The sequence below is a fragment of the Trifolium pratense genome, linkage group LG2 (genome assembly GCF_020283565.1).
Source record: "Trifolium pratense cultivar HEN17-A07 linkage group LG2, ARS_RC_1.1, whole genome shotgun sequence".
NCBI classification, from domain to species: Eukaryota; Viridiplantae; Streptophyta; class Magnoliopsida; order Fabales; family Fabaceae; genus Trifolium; species Trifolium pratense.
Genome location: NC_060060.1, coordinates 18,944,081 through 18,971,768, shown reverse-complemented (window position 1 = coordinate 18,971,768; position 27,688 = coordinate 18,944,081). Strand labels below are relative to the sequence as shown.

General features: G+C 31.3%; 2 protein-coding genes across 2 annotated transcripts; both read right to left on the bottom strand.

The window, feature by feature from the left end:
• Positions 1–1,216: 1,216 nt before the first annotated feature.
• On the bottom strand, positions 1,217–5,303 carry LOC123903841 (BTB/POZ domain-containing protein At1g67900-like). The gene is made up of 4 exons (XM_045953493.1): positions 4,796–5,303; positions 4,629–4,698; positions 3,082–4,353; positions 1,217–1,919 (listed from the first exon to the last, which is right to left on the bottom strand). The coding sequence occupies exons 1-4, from the start codon at positions 4,852–4,854 to the stop codon at positions 1,413–1,415; spliced, it is 1,908 nt and encodes a 635-aa protein (XP_045809449.1). The 5' UTR covers positions 4,855–5,303; the 3' UTR covers positions 1,217–1,412.
• Positions 5,304–24,133: 18,830 nt separating this feature from the next.
• On the bottom strand, positions 24,134–27,430 carry LOC123903840 (protein YELLOW LEAF 1, choloroplastic-like). Its single transcript, XM_045953492.1, has 5 exons — positions 27,287–27,430; positions 26,667–26,758; positions 26,395–26,543; positions 25,612–25,675; positions 24,134–24,712 (listed from the first exon to the last, which is right to left on the bottom strand). The coding sequence occupies exons 2-5, from the start codon at positions 26,716–26,718 to the stop codon at positions 24,504–24,506; spliced, it is 474 nt and encodes a 157-aa protein (XP_045809448.1). The 5' UTR covers positions 26,719–26,758; positions 27,287–27,430; the 3' UTR covers positions 24,134–24,503.
• Between the last annotated feature and the right edge of the window lie 258 nt (positions 27,431–27,688).

The window sequence follows — 27,688 nt, the reverse complement described above, 5'->3', positions numbered from 1 at the left end:
CCTCAACATGTGAGACGCTTACCAAAATACTAATCTAAAGTGGCTCGTGCTCTTATATACATAAGAGCACGAGCCAGGTGCACAACCTCACGGATATTGGGGAACAGAATCGTAATTTCCACCCCGACTACGTGTCAATTGGTCCAAAAGCAAGATAAACACTATCAGATCAAGCAATCATAAGAGCGGAGCTTATTGCAGCTCGGAGGGTTAAAACTACTATAAAAGGGGGCTCGCCTACCTGGTATACTTACTTCCTCTATATCTCACTTAAACTTTGCTCTTCACTCGGTCTTATTTTGGCATCAGAGTGTCTTTGTAAGTACCCCTCCACTTTCGAGAATGAAACAATTATCCAGAACTACAAGAGACTTTGACACTACATCTCCACTCAAAATCTTAAGTAATCGGGTATATGGGTCGTCACTCGTCACATTTCTTATACATCATCATTCACCTAATTCATTGTCGACGTGGGACTACCAACCATTCAAACTTCAACCAACAATAATTTAGAGATATTATACAGAGAGACAGAGAGGAACAATGACTTCAGAGCTTCAATTATTGTTAGACAAATTTATGCAGTAATGCTGAAAAGATTTCCCTATAAAAGGAACACACATAATTGACTTTACAGTACTTTTTTCTTAGGTTAGTCAATACAAATAAATAGGTATATCAAGAAGTTTATTTGAAAGGAACCATACACAAGTCAAGTACTAGTAGATCAATTACACCAACTAGTTTTTATTTTAATTTCTCTTAGTTATATAAATAATGCTATTTAGAATCAAACATATCATATCAATGCAGATCTTATTCTTTCTTGTATCAGAATCAAATCTGTATTGTACATCATCTTTAATACAGATTATCATATATTACTGTTTTAAGAGTATGATTGATCAAGTAAGGTACAATAAATACATGTTGAACCTTAAATTTATGTCACAATATAACACTTCAAATCATAATAATAGGTGTATATTGATTCATTAAGGACAATATTATCTATGTGGATACAAATACATAAGACAAATGTAATCAGATTTTATTACAGTATTGAATTATGTCAGACACATGAAAATACCAAATTTTTTGTCAAGACATAAGTGTTGCAGATTTGTAGACAAACACAGCAACATTGGCCCCATGATTTTGTCACTGACACCTAAGATTCTTATTCATATATCAACTTTTCATGACATGAAAATTAATCACCAAAGATTTTTCTTCAAAATTATTATTATTATTATAGGTTACATCAACAATGCACATACATTAAGAGATTCTTGGATTCTCCTACAAGTTACAATGCTTTTTTGCTTAAAACAAAAATAGAGTATATGTAATATACCCTCTAAATTACCCTTACCAACATTAAAACTAACATAATAACTCAAAATTATTCAATTTTTTTCAGTAGTAGTTCTATTAGTAGACCATAATTTACTAAGCATTTTCTTAGGCTGTGTAGGAAGAGCACAAATGGACTTAAATTTAGAGTTTCTTCCAATTCCATCATCATTTACCAAACCATTTTCATCAAATTCATCATGATCTTCAGCTAGCTTCATTCTTAGTGTTGAAGATCTTGATTTTGGTGACTTGAAGTTAGAAACACTCCAATTATCTTCACCTTGAATACTTGTAGTAGTGCTTAATTGTGTTGTTGTATGTTTCGATGGATCAATACCGTGTGTTGTAAGCAAAGCTTTGATATTGCTTTGTAATTCTGTTACTTTTCCACCTGATGCTGCTGCTCTTGCTTGTTCAAAGAAGAGAACTTGGACAACAACTCTTAATGGAAGTAGTTCATTTTGTGCTGCATGCATGCATGCTTCCATTGAGAGTTTTTTGCAGTCAAGAATTCTGCATAATCTTTTTCTTTCACTCTTGTTTAGTTCTGGATGAGCCTGCATGTTTTAAGTTAAGAAACACATAAATTTCATTACTAATAATAACTTACTTCCTCCGGTCTCCTATATAAGCAAGGATTCATTTTTCAGGTTCATTAAATAACTTATGTATCCGTATTTAATGGGGTCTTAAATTTATGTATTCATGTAGTCAGCACATCAATGGTTGTTGGATCGAGACCGAAAGGTACAGAAAGCAAGTAGATTTTGAGTTTTTAAAAACTCTGAAATGTCAAGCTTGATATTTAGACCGTTCAATCTTGATCCAACGACTACTTATGTACTGAATGCGTAAATGCATGAGTTTTTACTTCCATGACCTAATTTATTTTAGTACTATATTAACTGAACTTGAAAGCCGTCCGAAGTAGGTAGCTTGGTTTGTAAGATAAGGGATACCAATGGAGTTCTAAGTAGAATGTCTGGAGTTCGATACCAGGAAACTAACATAACCACTAATTTAGTAACATTTTCCTATAAAATAAAACTGAACTTTAAAGCCAGACATGTTACATCATTAGAGTTCTTGAAATGGAATTTAGCTAAATGAGTGAATGGACAAAATCTGTCATGGAAAATTGAATAGACACAACTATCAGTTCATGTGAAGGACATAGTAGTAGAACTATGATGGACCTCTATAACTGTTTTGACAGGACATTTTTTCCTCATGTTTTTATCCAAATGAATTCAGAAATACTTGAATACACACTGCAACTGTATCAGTCATAATATGGAGGGAGTCAGGCTAAATTTTTTGGTGGGTCAGTCTACACCTAACCTCTAATAAATGTAGAATAAGACAATTTTTTAAGGTCAAGAGAGTTGGTTATCCACTAGTTCTGAATCATATCCTAAATTTTGAAAGTGAAGTATGAATAAGTAGTTCCTAAACTATTATTAATTCGTCAAGTGAACCGGCCTCCTCAGTTGCTTTAAAAATTCGAGAGAGAATGATAGTTCAGAGACCAACTTGATTGAAAGTAGTTTAAGGACTACTTATTATATTTCTATAGTTCAGGAACCAAATCGGAGAAAAAGTGATTGTATAGAGATTAAATTAATGGTTTATTTTTTATTTTTTTACATATTTTTATCATGGAATATTATGGAGTGACTTAAAAAACACAATAAATATTTTGTAGGAAATTTTTTTTACCTTGAGATAAATGTCAATGGCTCTATAGAGATCATCATGATCATGTCTTGCAAAATCTGGTATAATATCAGCAAGGGCAATGAATTTAGACAAAGAAAAATTCACATCTCTTGCAACTTCTTGAAGGTACCTATCCACAAGCTTTGCAACCTTCAATTTTGAACTATGAGATGCTGAAGATGATCTTCTACTCTCTTGTAATTCAAAGTTAATATTCTCCGCGGAGCGAGACCGCCTTCTTTCAAATGTGTTCAAGGATTTTTGAGGGCTAGTTGGAGGACTTTGTCCTTGTAACATGAATTGTTCCAATATAGTCATCACCAATTCAACATCATAGACAGTCTCATTTGTATATGAAAGTGAGGGTATCAATAGATCATTCACTGTGGCTTCTTCCAGTTGAAGTCCCACCCTTCTTGCTAATTCCATCTTTGAAGATGAAGAAGCATTGAGAATATTTGATGCTTTCAAGAGTTTCAAAAGAAAGCTACAAGAAACAGCGCCTTTTTCGGTTGGAAGCAAGCTTACTATTGACTCCAAAAGCAGTCTATGCTTTGAAGTTATTTCACTGGCCGAGTCATCTAATTCAGACTCGGCTAGTGAAACATTCTTCTTTCTATTTCCATTCTTGGAAATATTTGGTAACCATCTAGATGCATAAACTTTCAATGCATCACCAATGAGATTTGAAGGAACTTTGCCACCAGATTTGATTGCTATCATGGTTCTCCAATAAAGGTCTATGCTAAGTTCTGCTAAATCTTCAGCCCACCATCCTTTACTTCCTGATTTGGTTCTCAAACTTTCTGTGTCATTGCAAGATACATCATCTCTCACCCTTCTAGAATGACTATGTGACAAACTCACTTTTGTAGGGTGCCTCAAGACTTTCGACGCAATAGTTTCAATGCATCTGCTGGTAATTCCTAAGTCTTCAGACCACAAATGCAACGCTTTTGTGGTCTGAAGACTCACTATGGTATCCTTCCAACCATGGAGGATACAAGAATTGAAAAAAATCTCAAGCTTGTTAATCAAGTTTCCTTTCTCAACTTCTTCAGTCATTTGAAGATATTCAGCAGCACATCTTGCAGCTACAATGTTGTAAGGACTCAAAGTAATGGTGATTCCATAGCAGAACTTAGCACATAACTCAAATGCTTCCACTCCACCAGGAAAATCAGGAAGTTGGACTATTTGGTGATGAGATGAATCAGGAGGTGATTCTGAGCATAATCTTTGCAGACATAAGCATTTCGACAGCAGGGGAAACTGAAAATCATCGGCACGAACTTCATATAAGTTACCAAATTAAAAACAAAGACTTACAAACACAGACACCAGACAGCAGACACAACACTCAACATTGATACTAGTATGATTTGACACATAGTAATTTGAGAAAAAAATTATTAAATGTAACTACATGTATCAGTGTTGTGTCGTGTCAAACACATGACAAACTTTCAAGCATATACAATTGAAAAATAAAAACATTAAGATGGTTGGTTAATCACTTGATGAGTCTATACTTTCAAGAAAAATACCTTGTGAAGAAGATATCTACTTCCCCTTACTTGAATTATAAGGTCGCTAGAAACTTCAGAAGAGATAGTCCTGCATAAAAAGTAAAAACACTCATGTTATAAAAACTATAGAAACAAAAAGTAGATACATAAAAAAAAAATAATTATTTTGATGTTAATGTCTTAACCTTATAGCTTCTGAAGTATAGAAAGTATCTGGACGAGATCCAAGTTTCATGAACTTCATGATTATTAAGTTTTTCTTACCTTCTAAATATCATGTGTTACACCAAAAACACAAGTTGCATAATTGAGTGTAGTACTAGTAGCTAGTAAAAGAAAAAAAAGTACAATACAACACAAATACCAAGATGAAGAATCTTTATATTTATTTGCTAACAATGAATGAATATTTATTTTTTGTGCTAAGCAAGTTCAAGTGGACACTAGATGATGATATATACTGAACCGACAGAGTTATTTATCAGAGTGTGTGAGTGAGGATTTCAAGAAAATTTGAGAAATATAAAAGAAAAGCAAAGATAGAATTTGTTTGGTGGAGAGAAATTTGGAAGAGCAAAGGAAAGGTAAAGCAAGAGAGGCTTTGTTGTTGTGGGAGCAAAAATAATAATAATACTTAGTTTAAATAGATGACATTAATGGTATGAAAGAAACATACAAAGATCAAGCACACCTAAGTTATGTCCTTTCAGTCAAATAGTTATAACCTTGAGTGATTTTGACATTTTGAATTAAAATATCAACCTATAGTATGTAATTTACTAATTTTACAAAATAATTTCTCTTATAAAAAATTTGAAAAAATTCTCTATTATTTTTTATGGCTTTCACCGTCAATTTAATTTGATTCGGAGGTCAGTTCTAGCATTAAGTGGTTCCAGTCCCCTCCGAATTATAGTTATGGGGGATCGAACTGTGTTCTTCCTATCAAGTTCAGCGCCAATCACTACTGAACCAACTAACTATTGGTAAATTCTCTATTATTTATGCATATGTTTCATAATTTTCAACTTTAATTCTTTTCTCTTCTTTTATTTCATCGTAAAGTCAATATCTTTATGTATTACATGAGAGTATTTCATTTATACGGTGTACATTAGTGGATTTAGTCGAGATTGATCAAACATTCATTACTTAAATCAATTGATCGAAGTTTTTGAATCGTTTTGGTTTAGGTTTTTGTTTTCTCTATTGTGATTTATTAGTTTGGTTTGGATTCAACTTGAACCAAAGAGAAACTCAAAACAAACTATTAAAATAAATAAAATATGGTCACTATTTGGATTTTTTTACTGTTATAGCATCACGTTGTAACATATCTCAACCGTATGATATTAAATCAATGATTAAAGTATTTTATAATTAATTTTATAGATGTATAATTTAATCCACTTAATCTCACATTGCATCCGAGACTATGAGTTCTCTTGTAGCCTATGTCACTATATTGGGTTTACCAACCCAAATTTCTTCTCTAACATGGACGTTTATGATTGGATCAAGATGGGCGCCATCGGGACCCATTCTCTCATTTTCTCAGCAGGTGTCTAGTGGTCTTGGAGACACCGCAATTTGATGAGCCTCAATAACGAAACTTGGTCCTTAAGCCGACTCTCCTTTAACATCAGGTCTATGGTTGAAACTTTCAAGAATTGCTTCACTCTCACTTCTAATGATGGTTCAGTTGATAGATTTATCAAGTGGAATAACAACAATTTCTCTTGTATCATTCTTAATGTTGACGGAAGCTGTCTCGGTTCCCCAGCTCGATCAAGTTTTGGTGGAATCATTAGAAACACTTTTGGTCACTATTTGGCAGGGTTTTCTGGTTACATTCAAGGGTCTTCTGATATCTTGTATGCTGAACTTTATGCTATCTACAAGGGCCTTTTGTTGGCCATAAACATGGGCATTGACGAACTTGTCTGCTATTCAGATTCTTTACACTGTATTAACCTCATAAAAGGCCCCCAAGTTAAGTTTCATATGCATGCAGTTTTGATCCAGGACATGAAGGATTTGATTTACCAAAGTAATGTTTCCCTCTGTCACACTCTTAGAGAAGATAATCAATGCGCAGACTTCTTCGCAAAGTTAGGAGCCTCCTCAAATACTGATTTCATTAGTCATGACTGTCCTCCAGAAGACGTTCAAGATCTGCTCAAGAACGATGCTTTAGGAACTTTTATTCCTAAGAGACTAGTTTTTTTTTTTTCTTTTTCTTTTCCCTTATACTCTTTAACTTTCTTAAAAAAAAAACCACTTAATCTCAAACTAACAGTTAAGATGCGTTGGTGTTGCCAATCCAAGTCTCCTGATATTCTCCAATAAGCGGTCAACCATTCATCTAGAAACCGTATCTTATGGGAAAACTATGCAACTTTTTTATATTCCATCAAATCTTAATTTCTTATTTCAAAGTAGAATTATATAATATTTGAGTTTTTTTTTTTAAAAATAATCTAATGACTATATGTACACGCTGAATATGAAAAAATTAGAGAGTTTAAAGTTTTAACTTCAATCTCTCTAATAATATCTCTGATAACAATCAATTGAGCTATTTGTAGACTATTGATATTCGAGTCTCTATTTTCATTCATTTATTTATTATTTGTGAAGCTAGATGGCATTGGCAGCGTGCAATTATAAAAGCAGCTTACACGTGCTTATCCTGCGCCCACCTGCGTCTATATTAATCTCTATTCTCATCATTGTCACTACAAAATTATTGCAAATTTTCCAGTTCCATTTTCTTCTCTACTCGTATAGCATTATTTTAAGGGTCATGTTAACATGTGCACCAAATGCACATGTTAAGATTCTAAATATAGAAAATTACATTTAATGTTAGAAAAAAATTTAATGTTTAAAAAGTTAAATGCACAAATTTTAATATATTATTTCTACTTTTGCTTTCTTAACATGTGTCTTTGGTGCACATGTTAACATTTTTCTTATTTTAAATGCAATTGTACTAATATTATTTTAGTCAAACACTATTTTATTTTACTCCTCTGTCGTACATCTAGAATATTTTTCTCCCTCTCCTTAGGAGAATGTTTTAGAGATGTTTTACCTATAATAACATATTTAAAGGAGAACAAAAAAAATTAGAAAAAGAAATGAAAAGAATAATTAGATCAAGTATTACATGAAAATTTGAGGCAAACTTTGATGAGTCAAGTCTCACATTGCCCCGTCTCTTAAATAAAGAAGGATGTTAAATAAAATTAATTATTAAAGAAATCTCATCTCTCTTAGGCTCTGTTTGTATTGATGAAATATAATGGAATGAAGCATAACAAAATAGAGTAGAGTGGAAAGCAGAATGAAATAAATCTTTCATTTCATTGTTTGGATATTTTAAAAAGGAGAGGAACAAAATTGAAGGTAAATGAAAGAAGTATGAGATGAAATCTATTTCATCCTATTTCATTCTGTTATTATTTTTCAGATCCAGACAATGAAATATTATTCTATTTCATTCCTTTTCATTTTATTCCATCTCATTTCATCAATCCAAACATAGTCTTAGTGTGGTGAAGCAAGAGGGAGACCAATACTATATATTGAACTTATGTTCTTGGTTTTTAGATGCACTAGTCTATATCACTTTAAGTTTAAATATTTGCTTTGTGAGAATATATATAGTTGTACTCGGGTATTGGGGAGTGAGAAAAATATATGTGTTGTAAAAAACCTCAAGGAAAAAAAATGTACTAACAGTGTAAAATAATTTTACATTGTCAATCGATAACAATCATATTTTCTACTACATCATCTAATTTCACTTCACTTTTTTTATATGATAAATTGATAGTTTTGTGCAAAACTAGTTTCCACTATCAAGACATCCCTATTAAACTCAAAAAAATATAGAAAAAGAAATGAAAAGAATAACTAAATCTAATATCACATGAAAAGAAATGAAAAGTGTTATGCTTACTAACATGATTTTTTTCCTTGAGGTTTTCTACATTTTTACCAAAAAAACCGTAAGACATTAGATTGATGGATCCTTTCACTTATAAATGTTCAATCTCCACTTTTTTAAACAAGATAAGACTTAATTAATTAATTGAAATTTTTCTATCAATGGCTTGTTATGCTTTATTTCTATCCAAAGTTTCTTTACTTCTGTGATGCATTAATTTACATTTATTGCAAATGGTCCAAAAGATTGAAACTGTGCCTATTATTGGGGTGAAACAAAGAAACCTTATTAGGTCGTTTGTTTATGATATGTTTGCGTTTGATTAAGTCATAAAGTCAAACTTTATGGGTGGACATTTAACTTTTTTTGTGTTCTATATGAAAATGGTTAAAATGTGTTAATCTGGCAGTTGAGGGTCATCTTCACACTTTGTTTTAGCTTTGGATTCTCACAACACTATGACTTATGATTTGTGGTATTTGTGAAATTATTTCCCTAAGTTTGATAAACAATGTGACTAATTAATTTTGTGGACCCTTTTCATTCATAAAATAAAAAAGAAAAACGGCAAGCTATTAGAGTATATTCATATTCATATTCATATTTCATGATTCATGATTGGTAGTACTATCATCAAGTTGTGCTTGTGTAATTTTTATACGAATTTTATACTACATATATGAAAAATTAGTTGGTATAATTATATGTCAAGAAAAAGTAAGATTGGCAAAAGAGGGAAAAACCCGATTGAAAGTTTAATCATACACTTCATCAATTTGGACAAAGCATTAAGCAGCCCCACATTGTTAGGTTCAGCTATATATAAAAGGATGAACACAATTTAGTTGCTTTTGTTTTTTGTTTTTTTTAACACAAATTCAATTTAATTTTGAATTGTGTTATTTGAATATCAAACTATGAATATTATGTATGTAATATTATATATATTTATTCACCGGTTAAGCCACATTGTGGTAATGGGGTTTATAGTAAACTATGTGATTTTAGAAAAACATGCAAAATTATATACTCTCTCCGTCCTAAAATATAAGCAAAAGTGAGTCAAATAAACTTGATGTATTTGATTAAAGATTTGAACCAAATACATCCACTTTTATTGGTCAATTTTTGCTTATATTTTGAGACGGAGGGAGTATAATTTTTTAATTTTGAACCCTACAAGCTGTAAAAGGAATATATAGGCATAGGGTATTAACTAATTCTTGATTTACAATTGTGACTTGTGAGGCCTAGCTTTCCAAAAGTTGTTGCTTTGGCCATGAAATGTACGCAAGGGGCGTAAATGGAGAGCTAATATATATAATACATGATTAAAAAAGGAACAAGTACAAAATTCGTTTTCAATTATTATTTATGATCAATTAACTAGTGGTGTAGTATATTGTCAGTTTATCTTTAGTTCACGTGTAATTATCTTAAATATATATAATATTAGATATTATTATTTTTTCTCAAGACAATATAATTTTCACATGCAGCTTTATTAGGGTCAAATGCATTCATAATCAAAATTTTAAAATGCATAATTTGTAAGAGTTTAATAACTATGACAATATTTGAGATTATGTTTGGACGGATGATGTTGAAAGGGATGAGATATCTTATTTTTCCTAACATGGGTTGGGTCTAGTTTCATGGATATGTCACACGAAATTAACTGAGTTCTTGAAACGTATGATTTAGAATCATGGATTTTCTCCAAGAATATTGGCAAATGAAAACACAATTTGAAATAACAAGTGCCACCAAGACTCACATCTCTTTGGATGAAGCAAGAACAAAGTTTTTGGGCATTATGCTAGGATGCTAGTGGATATAGATCTTGCAAGGATATTATATTTATGAGGTGATAATGGTAGAAAGAATGGGTTTTATTTTTTATGTGAGTGTTGTTTATGAGAAAATTTCTCAATTCAGACTTTTTTAATTGTCAAATCATTGATCATCATGTCTCTCAATGCAAACGCAGAAAAAGGCCAGATGCCGAAAGAAAAATAATGTCTCAACCAAATATGAAGAAAAAAAGGATCAATAAACAAGAATTGAGACATTTCAAGTCATATTGTTGTACCCTACAAACTATTTAGTTTTAGTTTGTTTTTCATATATTATATATATTTGCCATTAAAAAAAATGTAGGAAGAGGAAGAAGAATTATCCATGGTCTTTTCGATCATAAAAAAAACGAGTGATATTATATATATGTTTGATATTTTACAGGGGTTTTAGTTTTTATACCCCATGATTTTTTTTATTACTATGAATACTATTATATATAAATAAACACCATTTTATACTTGCCAGAATGAATATTTTCTTTTTTTTGTTACATTTTTTTTTTGTTACAGAATGAATATTTTCTGTTACAGTAGTATTATTTTCTCATAATTAAATTAAGTTAAATGTATTTGTCTTTCTTACAAAAGAAAACATTTTCATGTAAATCTAAAAAATAAAGGTGCTAATAAAAATTATATTAAAAATCGTCTATAAGTGATGGTTCATAAATTCAAAAATACAATTTGAAAATTTAGATCAAAAAATAGATTTAAGACAAATTAACGCGTCATTAGAAAATATTGGAAGTATCTATTTTTTATATTTTAAACATTTTATTTTTTTATTTACATGATGATTTGTAATAGATTTAAATCTTTATAAATATATTTTATCAAACAACTTTTAACTAAGAAATAGCTTTAGAACAAAAAAAAAATAAATTACCAAATAACTTTAACTTTTGTTTTAAAGCACTTACTTTCAACTTTATTTTAAAAGTAACTTTTACACGGTAAAAAAGTCCGGCCAAACGGACCCTACATATACAAATATGCTATATTCCCACCTCTACTAAACAGTGAGACATGACTAAATTAAAATTGCACAATTACGATATTGAAAACTAAAAGTGAGAGCCCATTAAATGCAACAAATAAAAAATAATATACATGGTCAAAATGTGACACTTATTTCGAAATGAAGTACTGGAGATTAAAATAATATGTGGCAAGCAATAAATCTTTGATGCAAGCCTAGTATTATGATTTGCAAATTGGATAATTTCCATCTCTTTTCTCTACATCTTTCTCCTTCCTCTCTATCTCTCTCTTAATTTCAATCTCTCTCCTCATTAAAAAAATGATAAACAAAGTAAGAGAGATGGTGAAATTAAGAGAGAAATAAAGAGGATGAGAGAGATGTAGAGAAAAGAGATGAAGAGGATCGAAGTCTATGATTTGTGTGACAAATGTTTGCAATAGAAAAGACAACTTGTATTATCAATACCGTTACCAATCAGGCAAGTAAGTAACTAAACAAAAAATCAAATTAAACCCATCTGACAGAATCAAAAGCTTGAACATAAAATCAAGGACAAGACGATACTATTGACAACAATGTTATTGGTTTGGTACGTGGGCACTTGGATTTATTATGAGAAAAAGAGTTAGTGCTTAAACTCCACAGTACTTGTGCTCTCCAAAAAAAACATAAGTGGTCATACAACACTACAAAACGACACACTAGGATGGTATTGTTACAATCAATGTCTTGTTGATATCCATACTTTAGGATGTGTTGGCTCGATCAATGGTTCGTGTGTGTTTTTAATTTAGGTAAAGAAATGGGTCAAAAATAATATTGATAAGGATGAGTGGGAAATAAAGTTTGTACATATTTATGTAAAAGAAAATGTTTGATTAAAGATATATGTGGGGATGAGAAATGTGAACCATAGAAGCTATTGTTAAGGTGTCTTTCTCAATATGTTACATTATAATGCATCAACCCGACAATGTGGGACCTTGTATTCTTTCCCTTTCATCCTATAGCTTTGGGGACCTTCTACCACTTCAACTCAATCCGTAGAAATTGGAGTGGGATCCAACAATATCATGCAATTATGGATTCACCGTTATTAATAAATGAGACGGTTTTACACCAATTGATTATGACCGTTAATTTGAGATCGCACGATTTATATGTATGAAATTGAAGTGAGATTATTAGACTAGTCGTTTCTAATATGAAATTTTAAGATGAATCATCTCAAATATGAAATTTTAGAGTTTTTTATTTTTAATTCATACATACTAATATACTCTATGTTCCAACAAATTCTTTTGAAGCTTTTTTTGTTTTGTTTAGAAGTATCAAACGATCAAAATAGATAATTGTCTAGCATTGTTATTAGTTGCAGCCAGCTCAAAACGGATTTTTGAGCATTTATAACGAATATGGATTCCCTGCAAATTAAATAGTGACTATAGGTGAATCACAACCATTGGATCAAATTAATACATTTTAATTTAATTTATTTTATAGTGTTATTATTTTCTAACAAGACAAAATGAGATATATTAACATAAAATAGTCTCCCAGCACAAGACGTACAAAGATAGCCTACAAAAATTTACAAAGGATCAAGTAATCCAAAAATAAAACGGTGTTAAATTTAAATCAAATGATTTCAATTAAATGGTACATAATGAAGTTAATTGCATGACTACACCATTTTATGATTACATAGAATTCATATCCATTTATAACACACAATAACCATCGCACCAATCCACCATATCACATTAGAATTATGTAGTTAAACCTATTTTGAACTAGACTAATGTATATTACAATTGTTGATCTCGTGAAAATACATAAACTTTAGAAAAAGAGACCCTTAAACTCCCCGTTCATTACCCTTTACCCTAGATGTGATTGTGTGACGCAATCCATTGACAATACATTCAGAGAGAGATACTAATATAGTTTGACATAAGTGGTAAATATATATTTGAATCTCTTAACTATTTGATCTAGAGTTTAATCTATGATAAGTTTGTATAGAAAAATACTTTATGAGATTTGTCAATCTCTTAAACAAATATCATTTACCTCAAAAAAATTAATTTTCACAGTTGAATGTGGATGATACTTTAGTTTGAAATTTGAAAATAAAAATAAAAATTAGACAGACTGTATGTTACCAAACAAATTTGGTTCATGTCCCCTTTATGGCTCATAGGCTATGGAGATAGAAATTTCTCTTAATTATTGGATAGATGAGATGATTTCCAATGGGTTATGGGTCCAGAAGAGAAACAAAATTTCTAGCTAATTTGAGATTTGGATTGGCATAATTGCATGAATAAAATGTATTTTCAATTTGACGATTTTTGTGTGATCTATAAATTATTTTGAATAGCATTGTGAAAATAAGTTGAAAAAATTTGGTATATAAATTAAATAATGCATGTCTAAAGTTTTTTTCTTTTTACGAAATATAAATAGTCTACTATTTTAATTTCATACATTCTTGTTATAACATGCAATAGATAAACTTAAATTAACAATTCAAACAAATACATTCAGAGTTGGGCCCAGAATTCTCCCCACTTATAAACACATGGTCATCTTGTAACTGATGTGTGACTTCTTAAGACAGTCGCTCATGTCTAGCACTATTAGGCACGTATGGATTATAGGGTTTGATGCATAGATATAAACAATGGGTGGCCCGATAGCGAAAACCTGATAATAGTGGCCGGGAAGATGCTCTGATATCATCTTAGAATTGAAAGTTGGGTCTAACTGAACTCTACAAAATCGGCTTATAACTTGTAAGGTGAAGATTATCCTCACTTATAAACATACATTCAGGCTATCTTACAACCAATGTGAGACTTATTAACAGTGTTATCATCAACACTAAAAAATAACAAAGCACAATATAATCAATTATTCAATCTGTTTAATTAAAGGATATAACAGATATATTTTATGTTAAGAAAAATATAAAAGATATTTTCATGCATCTAAAGGATAAACTATCGAAAATTTTAAGGGAGAGAATGAGAGATCAATCAGTTAGGAAAGGGCGTCTAATAATCGACGAAAGTGACAGTGCGATCGTGCAAATTGCATTATTTAACAAGACAATATTTTTGCATTATTGCATTCAATCAAAACAAATGAGGTTGAAAAGTCTTGGATTCATAGGACCATGCAACCAACAATTGGCAACAAAGCTTGAAAAATTATAAATTTTTACAACTTTTTTAGGTGTTGAAATTTGACAAATTTGTTTAATTCCCTTAATGGGTAGTTGAATAATTTGTTAGACACCAAAAATTGAAATGACTTGGGTAGTTAATTGTTGAAATTTGGGGGAATTTAGGTGAAAGAATAGGAGAAAATAATAAGTAACAATAAATATTATTGATACTTGTCAATAACCCTAATTACAATATTTACATTACTATTTACATTAATAAAATAGTATGACTACCTTGGTATTTATAACCAAGTGAATAAACTTAAATCTAAACTAAATCCCTTTATTATAGGGCTAAGAATAAACAAACCAAATCATAGAGATATTTTCTCAACAAATAATATAATATTTTCTATATTCTAACACTCCCCCTCAAGCTAAAGCTTACTAAGCTTTAAGCTTGTTACAAAATTAACCCTAAAAATAAATTAAATCCATTGATAGCAAGCCATAAAGAGCAGCAATCAAAGAAGTAGTAAAGCAGCGACCGAAGAGATGAATCCATATCAAATTAAGTAAAAATGTCCGCAGATTAAAGTATCACAAACGGGGTATGCCCGCGGATTAACGTATCACAAACGGGGTATGCCCGCGGATTAAGGGAAAACAAACGGGGTATGCCCGCGGATTAAGGGATCACAAACGGGGTATGCCCGCGGATTAAGGGATAACAAACGGGGTATGCCCGCAAATTAAGGGATCACAAACGGGGTATGCCCGCGGATTAAGGGATAACAAACGGGGTATGCCCGCAAATTAAGGGATCACAAACGGGTAACAAAATAAAAAAAAATTCAATGACGGCTAGGGTTTATATGAAAAAAGGTTAAGTAAAGCATATATGAACAAAAAGGTAAGTAAAACGAAGAATAATCGAGAGTTAAATCTCGGGGAAAATTGCAGCGGAATTATGTTTCAAGGTGGATACCATGACTCTGATACCATGTTGAAATTTGGGGGATTTGGGTGAAAGAATAGGAGAAAATAATAAGTAACAATAAATATTATTGATACTTGTCAATAACCCTAATTACAATATTTACATTACTATTTACATTAATAAAATAGTATGACTACCTTGGTATTTATAACCAAGTGAATAAACTTAAATCTAAACTAAATCCCTTTATTATAGGGCTAAGAATAAACAAACCAAATCATAGAGATATTTTCTCAACAAATAATATAATATTTTCTATATTCTAACATTAATTATCTTGTCCACGAACGAATTATGATGTTACACCCGACATAAACATGTCTAGCTAATTACCATCTCTAATTGAAGTTATCAATTAATGTTAAAAACACAAGTCATGGAATGAAGGAAATCGGGAATCCCTTCACTGATTGTACATATCACATGATAAATAGCGTATTTTGGTTCAGAAGTTGATTCCATATTTCGTAAATACGTGGGTTCAGTTTCTATTATAATTGTTATAACATTTTTTTTATGTAAATCAGATATTCTTTATGTACAATTTCACAGAGCCCAGTGTTATCTCATCTGAATGCTCTTAGATTAAGCATTAGGACTTTGTCAGTGGACAGTAAATAAGTACATTTATATTCACTCTTTAAACCTTGTGACTTTTCGTGGTGAATCATGTGTTGGACTGTAGAGGGGGGAGCCTCACTAGACTGGGTCGGTACATTGGACATTGTGCAACCATACAAGTGACTTTGACACCATACTTTCACTCAAAACCTTAAGGTATTAGGTTTATGGTCGTCTCACTCATAAAGTGATCAACCTCAACTCTTCAAACCAATGTGAGACTTAACTCACATTTGATAGATCTCATCATCTCCCCTCAAGTGTGAGTCTCTCTGTATGCACGATCATTCACCACTCATTTATTGCTCCCCAACCGAGCTCTGATACCACTTTTAGAGTGTAGAGGGGCGAGCCTCACTGAACTATTGATACATTGGACATCGAGCAACCACACAAGTGACTTTGACACTACACTTTCACTCAAAACCTTAAAACATTATATTTATAGGTCATCTTACTTAGAAAATGATCAACTTTAACTCTTCTAATTAATGTGAGACTTAACTCGCACTTATGGAGACTCGTCTCAACTTAAGACATATCACATGGTGCCCAAAGCATATACTGTTGTCAATATATTGATGCACCTTCTTTGAGTTATCACTGTTGTAGAACCCCTCTATGTGACACTTCAATTTTGTGTGCATGCATGATACATACTTACAAATCCTACAAAGCTAAAAGAAACAGTCAATAGTGCATATGGCACGGTTGGCTAGAAGGTGCATATGGACATATATTGTGGTATCTTAGTTGTGCTAATCAAGGGCAACAAGGCAACAACTTTGTTTCTCTATGAGCTGTATCATTCCAATTCCAATGTCACATTATAGAGGACCAGCTCCTGGTCAAATGATATTGGCCATTGATACATTTGCTAGGGTTGTAATACCAATTAAAGAGGTTCATTCATCTTTCTACCAACGTTGGTTGGACTAATTAATTTTTTTTAATTTCTCATCTAGATGAGTCTTGACTATTAGATATATTTCATTCATCTAGATATTTAATTGGTTTAAACTAGTCAAAATGTCACACTTTATAAATTAATTTTAGATATTATTTTTTTTTTAAAAAAAAAAGGCTCAAAATTTTAACTACAAACTGTATATAGAGTTGTTGACTGTGACAATGTAGGGGATATTATACAGTGTTTTGAAAATTTTATCGGCCATCCGTCCGATAAGAATGTCGGGCACTAATAGTACAACATGAAAGAACCGAATTAAATTGATTGACTTTTGGTTAGATCATTTGGTCTATAGTATAAATTAAACTTGTCTTTATATTAAATCGGATGACTCTGATTTTCACCAAATTTGACCGGTTCAAATTCGGTCTAATAGCATAATTGATCAAATATATGGTTTGAATTAATTACCACCCCACCGGTTCTCGATTCTGACCTGCTGGTCCGAGTCGGTTTTTAGGATAATGAGCTCATATCTCATATATAGAATATATTTTGGTGATATGTGTTAAAAAATTATATTAAAGAAGACACACATCTGCAAAACTAAAAAACCCACCACCAACTACAACAAGAGTTTAGTCAATTCGAATTCACCGCAATCAATTTTTGTTATTACATTCATGCATTCAAAACAACTGTAGTCGTTATATTCAGAGCAAATGATATAAACTTCTACAATATAGAGATTTTAATTTTTTAAAATAAAAAAATACAGAACTTAAAATTTAAACAGTTAAATCTCGATTCAACAATCACAATTGTTCCCAAGTTTAGTTTCAATAAATTTTTCCAATAGAGCAAAAAAAATCAAACTTAATTAAGTGACACTTGACTTAATAGAAGGATCTCAACCACATGTCTTGACCCAATTTGGTTATGGAATCTTATACAGTGCCAACATAAATCATCTATCTTTACCATCTTTTTAATCTTGTAGGGTCTCTATGTCTCCTATGGCTGTAGACAAATACTTACAAGAAATTGAAAAGGGAAAAACACATCAGCCGCAGCAAGTGGAAGAGCTTCAATCTAATCTAATCTAACCTTAACAATTTCAATGGCAATTAGCTGCAGTCACTAACTTGCTCTGGCTTGACTGCTCCTTAATTTGTTTTCTTCTTTCTTTTTTAAGTTCTTGTTTCTTAGTGAAATTATACTATTCTTTTTGCTTCTTTCTATGGGCATCGATCATAATCACTTTTTCTTTTTAAAGAGAATCGGGTGTCCTTTGTGTTTGTCTACAGTATATTTAACAATTTCACACATTCATCAATGGGTTATTCCCTTCTCATTACTATTTCTCCTCTTTTAATATTAAAATCTTTATCGTGGATGATGAAGATTTCACTAGACCTCTCATGTCACCGGAGAGGATCCGGTCATTATTCTCTATAGAGACATCACACAAAAATACATATAGCATATTTTTATTTAGGCTTAATTAGTAAAATAGTTTTTTAAAAATATTTTTGGTTTTACATTGGTCCCATAAAGAAAAAGAAGTCTGAATAGGCCCTTTAAAGAAAAAAAATGTCCGAATAGGTCCTTAAAGACATCTCCGTTAATCAGTTTGGTCTTTTCCGTCATTTTTTTTGAGGACCAAACTGATTAACAGAGATGTCTTTAAGGGACCAAACTGATTAATGAAGATGTCTTTAAGGGACATATTCAGACCTTTTTTTTTTTCTTTAAGGGATCTATTCGGTTCTTTTTTTCTTTAAGGGACCAATGTGAAACCAAAAAATATCTTTAAATGACTATTTTACTAATTAAGCCTTTTATTTAACAAAAGAAAAAATTATGGTCAAGGTTCGAATTCGAACCCCGACTCCCTCAGTTGTTTGTATGAATTTATACCGACTTTGTTATTTTGTCTATTTACAAAAAAAAAAAATCTATATATGATAAGATGTGTCAATATATTATTGGTAGTTTTTTTTTTTGAAAACTTTGTATCTGGCCTTGGGACCGACTAATCCAAGGGTACCAATCCCATCTCCCACTTGTGGAGATCCCACCAAAATTGACATCAGGAAGAATCGAACATGTGACCTTGAGATGAGCATAATCCGAGGACCCAAGTCAACATCATTAGACCAACCCCGAGTGGGTTAATATATTATTGGTAGATGACGGCTATCTACAACACAGGGCTTAACAAATAAGGCTCCTCAAATTTTGGATTGTTTAGATATTTCTAAAATATTTATTGACAATATTTAAATATCGATTAATTGAAAAAAAAATTATACACAATGCAACATTAGCCTATTGGTTGTGTCATTTGTGTGAAATCATATGTGTATTTGTGGGTTTGAGTCCTACATATATATGACTTAATTATTAATTGAAAAAATTTAAATGAAATCAATTATATTAATTTTCTGATAAATTATTTGTATTATAAAAGTATGAAAACTAAAATGGAACTAATTTTTCTCAGAGAGATAAGATTACCTTATCTCTAAGTTTTTTCTTCTTTGTCAACCAGAAAGAGGAAGAAGTTGGGTCACTTGTTGACATGATATTATCCATGTCTATCTTTTTCCTCTTTATTTAATATATAAATAGTTTTCACACAGATAATATCTTTCTTTCATATTTTAGTTTATTCGTAGAATTATCATTTTTGTTTTTTTTAACCGTTAAATTTATGTTTGTATTTGATATACTTTATCAATTTACATTAATAAATACTTTTTTTAGTAAAAAAAAATACAAAATTTTAGATATTTTACTAAAATTCAATTACAGGCCTTAGATAGAAAAGTTCTAATATGAATCACCTCTATAAATGGTCCATTGACAATATCATGGACCACTATTTAAAAAATACTTAAATTTTTAACAATGTAGGTATGTACCATGTTCTTTTGAAGTATAAATTATGGTGTTCTTCATAATTATAATTGAAATAAGGAGAAAGCTAACATGTGCCCTAAGAGCACATGCTAAGAAACTAAATATTGGTATTCTTCGTCTAAAAATCCGTGCATTTAATTTTATAAGAGTCAAAATAATATTTTTTTTCAATGCAAATTTTTCACTTATGAGTTTCTTAACATAGACACATGTTAGCAAGATCCTTGAAATAATAACTAATTACATACTTTACCAATTTATTTAATTAAAACAAGAGAAATTAAATATGTAATTCGTATTAAATTGAACTTAACCATGCCGTTAAATCTCTATGTCTTAGAACGGCGGCTATGTTTGTTTATGAAATTGCTTCTTCTGATTATTTTACTAAGGTTAATGACATTGCTACCATGGTCTATAATCGTATAATTTCATAATAGGTAGTTAATTAATTGTTAATTCCTACCCTACCATGCTAATTTTCGTCACAAAATTAATTATTTAAATTGGTAATAAAAAAGTTGTGTTCCTCTTTATAATAGCATTGAACTTGACATTGTTAAAAGAAAAATATGGAAGTTTCTGCTAGCCAGTTCATATATCGTTCCAGTTAATTAGCACTATATTATATTTGAGGTTGATGAAAAGCAAAACTCCTTATTCAATATATTTTAATCATATGGTGTTCACCTTTTATTAGCCCCCAAAGGCCAATGGGCCATACAAAGCAGAAACTAAAACATCACTATTTATCCCAACAACAAAAAATTGTCAAAACGAAAAAAATAAAACTTAACTAAACAATTGATTATGGGATTAATCAGGACGACAACATACATATGTATCCCTGGCCAAATGATCATACCTCTGTATATATTATTTTTAGAGTATTCGTGCATACAAGTCTAACTAAGAATTATTCTCACCAGAAATAGAATCTAGATTCTTTCGAATGATTCGTTTTAAAAGTAGTTTATTAACCAATTGAATTTAATATCTAAATTTACGTCTTAAATCTTTTAGTCCACTATAAAACTAAAATATGTTACGAATGAATTTATATTCTTTTACTGAAGAGAGTCGTATTATAGTGCTATATTTGCATCAGCCTCATATTAACTACTTGAAGTTTAACTATTAATTTGAAGTTAGGAAGAACAACATGATCAATTTAGTGTATAACCCTACATTTGATATATAATCAAATGATTTAATGCTACCTTAGTTACAATCTCGATCCACCGTAATTTCTCAAAAACTTCAAATATTAACTTCAATTTACCTTGCGGTCACACTGCAACTTTTTAAGAATATATAATGATGGAAGGAGGTATTATTAAAAGGTGTTATCTTACCTTTAAAAAAAACAAGGTGTTATCTTACTTTAAAAACTTTCTTCCTAATTGATCATAATATGTTTTGATAATCATTAACTTTCATTGTAACCTCAAAAAAAAAAATTGTAGACTACAATACCATGAATGTTTTGGTCCCTCTCTAGTCTCTACCATGTCCCATTAGGGTGGGCTAGCTAGTACAATTACAAAACAAAACCTAAAATTAAAGATCTTTTAATTAATTGTAGTTGGTAAATTATGAAAAATATGTAAAACTAGGTTCCACAAGTAGTCACACCTTAATCCAAATAAAAAGTTAGTCACCCCCACCATTGATGTGTCCATTGACAAAGATTGGCGTGCATCGCATGGATTAAGCACTATGAATTTGACACGACAAAATATGTTTCAACTTTAGCTCATTATTGACTGAAAAAATACAAAAGGTGATATGCGGATTTTTTATGTGCTTGATTGTATGATTAGTACACTAATCCAATTGATTATCATGTTCCACTTTTTGAAATAAAAAACTGTTGTTTGATTAGAAAATTTGTGTATACCTCAGCTGTCATCATATAACCTACCATTTTGGTGGGCTTGAAATTTATGTATACCTCAGCTGTCATCATATAATCAACAGTAAAAAGTTACAAAGATTTGGAAACGTGTTCCTCAAAAACATCAAGTGCCTACTTGATTTTTGTGTTTTGGAAATCTCAAATTAGTTTAAATAAAAATTTGTCATTTATTGTCTTACTTTTGTCCTAACCATGAAAGAAGTAGATGAAAAGATTGTGAATGTTTTGAAATCATAATTTTGAATACTTTATTTGAAATTCAATTACTATGTATTGAAAAAAAATATCAAAGTCCACATCGCATAAATATAAGGTTTTATTGAAGTTTATAAAAAGTGACACTCATGACATTAGTAGTTTTTGTTCTGCCGCAAATAAAATTAGATAATTTTGATAGCGAAACTTAAGATAGTTACGGTGGAAATAAAGTTCAGGTATGGTGAATCACGGTAAAAAAATACCTACAAAACATGTTAACATTTCAATGTTTAAGCCAATGTGTGCGAGAGAGAGAGAGAGAGGAGAGAGAAAGTAACTAACAAAAGTTTGTCTTTATATAGGGGAAGACGGTTATAACCGTTTGTGTCAGTTGACAACAATCGACACTTGAGATGACAAGGGTTGTTGAGATAGATTCATTGATCCCTTGAGTGTGTAAGGTGCATATTTGCTGCAGATAGTGTAACTAACTAAAGTGTCTACCATTGTTGACGTATAAGAGAAGTTTCCGCAAGGGATTACTTAAATTATTCATATCTTCTTATATATTAAAAAATATGATATCACTTTAGAAGAAAATATATTGCACTTCAATCCATTTTAACGTAAACAAATATTTTATTAGTGATATTCTAATGAGATTGATCTGATTTTATTTTTCACTTTATTCTTCTCGTCCAACCCTTTCCCTTTAGGCTTTATTTACAAGTCAGCAGAGAAGAGGAGGAAGAGGCTTTATTCATATCTTCTTTTTTTCGGTACAGCTTTAAACAGTTTTCTAATTGCCTCTAGTAATTTTTCAATCTTCTATTTACCTTTTACTGCTTCATAATTGACAGTAGGAATTCTAAAATATATGCCAACAATAATATTGTGCATGAATAAAAAAGAGAAGCAAAATGGTTAGCATATTCCAATAGGTAGGTTTTAGAGATTGGGCTCCATATGACAGTAGTAAGGAAAGGCTTTTGTAGTTCATAGAAAACCAAATAGTTGTACAGATTCCAGATGGTTAATGTATGGACAAGACTAGAAAAAACACTGGACCCAACCTAAACAAATGATGAGAAATGGTGGCTTTCTTTCTCAACAAACACACAGACCCACCCATCATGTGAAAATTGTCACTCAGCATTCTCAATATTGGTTTTCTTTAACCATACACATACACTCAACAAATACAAACAAGAAGAGAACCTATTGGTGACACAACAAAACAATGACAAAACATCCTACCAAGAATCTTTTATGCCACACGTGAGGTTTGCCAGGTTCATGCACGATGGTTTGTAATTATATGTTAGATATGGTCCCTTAACTAAAAATTGTTTTTATGTAGTGAACACTAGAATCAATTTTATGTGGACTACGAAACCATGAGGAATAATTAATACAACCAGTTGCTTATTAGAATGGGAGCCACAGATGAATTTGGAATAATGATAGATTTCTAATGATGTAGTAATTCAATTATAGAAAGATGAAATTGTTGATTTCCAAGAGGTCTATGCAAAATCAATTTCTTTCGGAGGAACAGAAGATTTCTAGGAAAGAAATGACATACATGCATGTATGGAGATAAGCTAAAACTAATAGAGTATAAAATTTAAGACCGCTTAAATGAAATGGCGTTGGTCTCTTCTAGATTAACCAAGGTTCTAGGCTCGACTTTTGACTTGGACATGTAGCAACATCTTATGGAGGGTTTGCAGTCCATTTGAGTCCCACAAAACTCAAGGAATTAGCCTTTGCAGTCGCGCGTAAAGGATACATAATTTACGCCAAAAAATAATATTTGAAAATTGCTCTTTAGGCCTCTCATATACTCACATGCCTCCCAAAATTGCTCTTTATATTTGAGGACCTGTAAGCATATGAGGAGGTCTAAAGAGCAATTTCCCCGATATTATTAACCTCGGACCACTGATCAACATGTAATTCAAAAAAAATTGAAACATGTAATTCAAAAAATGCATGGGCATTGTGCTCAACATGAAAACTGAACACTTTTATGACACACTTGCTCTAATATCAACTGCCTCTGCTACAACTTTTTGTGGGTTCTAACAGCCACGTGAATGAATACAAAATTTCACCACAAGAATTAGTATGTCTATTATAAAGTTCATTACATATAACACTAAGAATAAGTGTATGCTTTAAGATATCTCATTATTTAGAACCATATATCACACCCCATTTGGCTTCTATTGAATGCGGTAGAGAAAGGATCAACCCAATTTTCCTGACATTGATAACTAGGTTTGATTGTCCATATTTTGATAAAATATAAGGGATCAAGTAATTTCACTGCCATATGTAAGACCAACTTTCAAGCTTGGTGAAATTTCCAATCTTTGACTTTGTTTTGCACTTCACCCTCTATGTCTTTAAGCATGTCTAGGATACCAAGAATACCCAAAAGGATTAATCCAGCTGAAAAATTACCGCCGCCTCCTCCTCCATTACCACCGTTGCCATCATCTTTGCGAGGTGGCAATCCAGGCCCGTTGTCATCAAGTCTAGGGCTCCTCACTTTTTCTGACATTTCAGAAAAATGATAACAAATTATATTTGTGCAACAAAGACATGGAACATATAACTATTCACAACATAATTAAAGACTAAAAATGCATTAAGGGCGAACAACATTTACATGTACATATTTTGCCAAATACTAATGTTATATATTATTTATTTAAAAGAAACCCAAACATTAAGGGCAAACAACATTTACATGTACATATTTTGCCAAACACTAATGTTATATAATATTTATTTAAAAGAAAGTCAAGTTGCATAATTTTTGTTACATGTTTCCGGCCAAAACATGCATGAGCATGAGAATATAAAATGGACTACAAAACACCATCTACAAAAGGTAACAAGAACAACAAAAAACAACTCCCTTTCTAGTTAAGACTTAAGACATATTTGAAGCTAAAAAGAATAAATTAGTTATTTAAGCCTTCTAATATAATCCTTTATAAATTTACTGTTGTTGCTAATCACCGAAGTTCCTTTTCTCGCTTCTTTGCATTGCAGGTATTAAGCGAGAAACTATCTCTATCTCCTTACCCAACTATATAAACATTCGAGTGTGCATTACCTTAATTATCAAATATTCATATCAGTTTCTCTCATAAAAAACCTACACTTCCACACTGATTTAATTATTATTTTAATAAAGTACGCTGATGTAATGGGAGGAGCGAATAATGAAATTTAAATACATAAACTGTTGACTATTGAATATGAATATGGACATGATGACAAGTATAGAAAATGGAAGAGGCCAACACATTGGGAAGTGCTAAACTGTTTCAGTTTGTCCCAGTGTAAAACAAATAATGGAATTTATTTAGCAATCTAAGCACAATATATATTTTATCTAACAGAATTATTTGGCATAAGTAAATTCTTTGAGTTCGAATTATTACCAGGAGTAATTGTAACTGTCTGAGGCTTGCGGGTTACAGTCTGGGTTGCAACACATGTAGCATTCTGTAGAAAGGAGCACCATTAAGATATCAGAATATTGTACAATGTAGATCAACAAACATTTTTGGATAATTTTTTCTGTTATTGTCAATGATTCACCAATAAAATCCAAAATTTCCATGATTTGGATTGAAAGTTAGGACAGTGTCAAGTTGTCAACACAACATTTACTTACATACTACATCCTATAAGAAATGCCTAGATAAAAATCATTAGAAAATGCAGGGAATCACTCAACAGTCAACATAAAATATAAAACCTCTCTACTTAAAACAAATAACTCAACCTGATGAGCCCTTGTGCATGAGAAGGAGAAGAGGGAGGAATAGTAGACTCAAGAGTGAAGGGCTTAATGAGAAGCTTCATAATTTTCGGCTGTCTGGTGGCCATTGGTTGCAGACTGACTGCTTGTTACAGCAGTCTCTAGGTATCAATCTTTTTTTCCATCTATTTTCCTAATCTATTGGTATTTTCGATCAGGTCTCTTCTATCATATGGTCCCTTCTATCATATGGAGTTGAGTTCCCTTTGCTAGTTAAATAATACTATTCATTATTCAATTAAATTTTTCTTTTGAATCTTCCTTAACTTTTCAAAAAAGACTCATTTGATGTTGCAAATTGCAATAACACAAAACACCGTTTGCAATTTCCAACAAGGATATCATAGCACCAAGAAATCAAACAATCAACATATAACAAATGCCAAGAGAAAAACCTTACCAAAGCACCAGCATATTTGAATCGAGATGACGAACTTCGAAAAGTTCCAGTTTGAAGTTCTCCTTTTTTGATGTTATATGGTGAGCGTTGCATCCTAACAATGTTCGGTCTTGAATACTTAACAAACGCTTTAGGCTGATTTATACTACCTGAATACAAGAAAATAACAAAAAATAAATATCTCCATGAATTATGTAACTTCAAATACCCATCTTTCAAAACCTTATGTTGCTAAACCATCAAAACTACTGTGATGCATAAAATCATCGTACCTGGATATAGTAGAGGTGAAGAGCCAACACAACTTTGCATTGATGTCAACATCTTAATCTTCTTTATTATGAGCAAATGTTAACAATGCTAGCTGTTAGCATAACAAGAAAAACAAAAAATTATGAGTTTCAAAAACAGTTACTTAATCCAATTTACATTTAGGCCACTCTTGCAACAGATTCATTGCAAGAGTACAGTTTAATTCATGACTTGATTGCAATTTTGGTCCCCTATTTTCACCATTATGCGGATTTGGTCCCATATTATAAAATTTCACCGTAATTTAGACCAAATAATTGATGGAGGATCAAAACCGTCAAATTAAAATGACCAATTAAGCCTTACTCCTACTTCTTTATTGAATTATAATTGAATTCTTGAATTTTAACTTAATTTCCTTTGTTAAGATGATTTAAATTCAATATCTGCATACACAACAAATTAAATTGATAAAATTCTACCTAATTAAAAACATTATATGTAAACAATCCCCTCTTTAGGGCGCAATTGCGGAATCGTAACCGCGCAATCGGAGAATAGTTGAATTCCACGGTGGCGGCGATAGGAGAGGCGAAGAAAAATCCGAAAAAAAAAATAATAATGAAAAAAGAAAGAAAACCTGAATTGAATTCGTCGATGTTTCTGGCGAACGACGACACCAACACTGTTGCCTTTTACGGCGGCGAATTGAGTTTGAGTGCAACTCCGACCGACTTGTTTTTTATACGATGCTAAAATTGTGTGTATTGTTAATAGAGTTGGGTATGCGTGCTAGCCCGTCCCATTTAACTCATCCCGTTTAACCCGCCTCGCATAAACTTGCATATTAAACGGGGTGAACAAGCCCGTCAATAAATATAAACGAGTTATAATATTAAGTCTGAGTCTGGTTTGCATAAACCAGCGGGTTAAACGGTTAACTCGCGGACTATTACCAAAAAAATAAAAGATCACTTTTTTCAAAAAAAAAAATTAAATTAGTAAAATATTGATATAATGAAAGCTTAAAAAAATATATTAT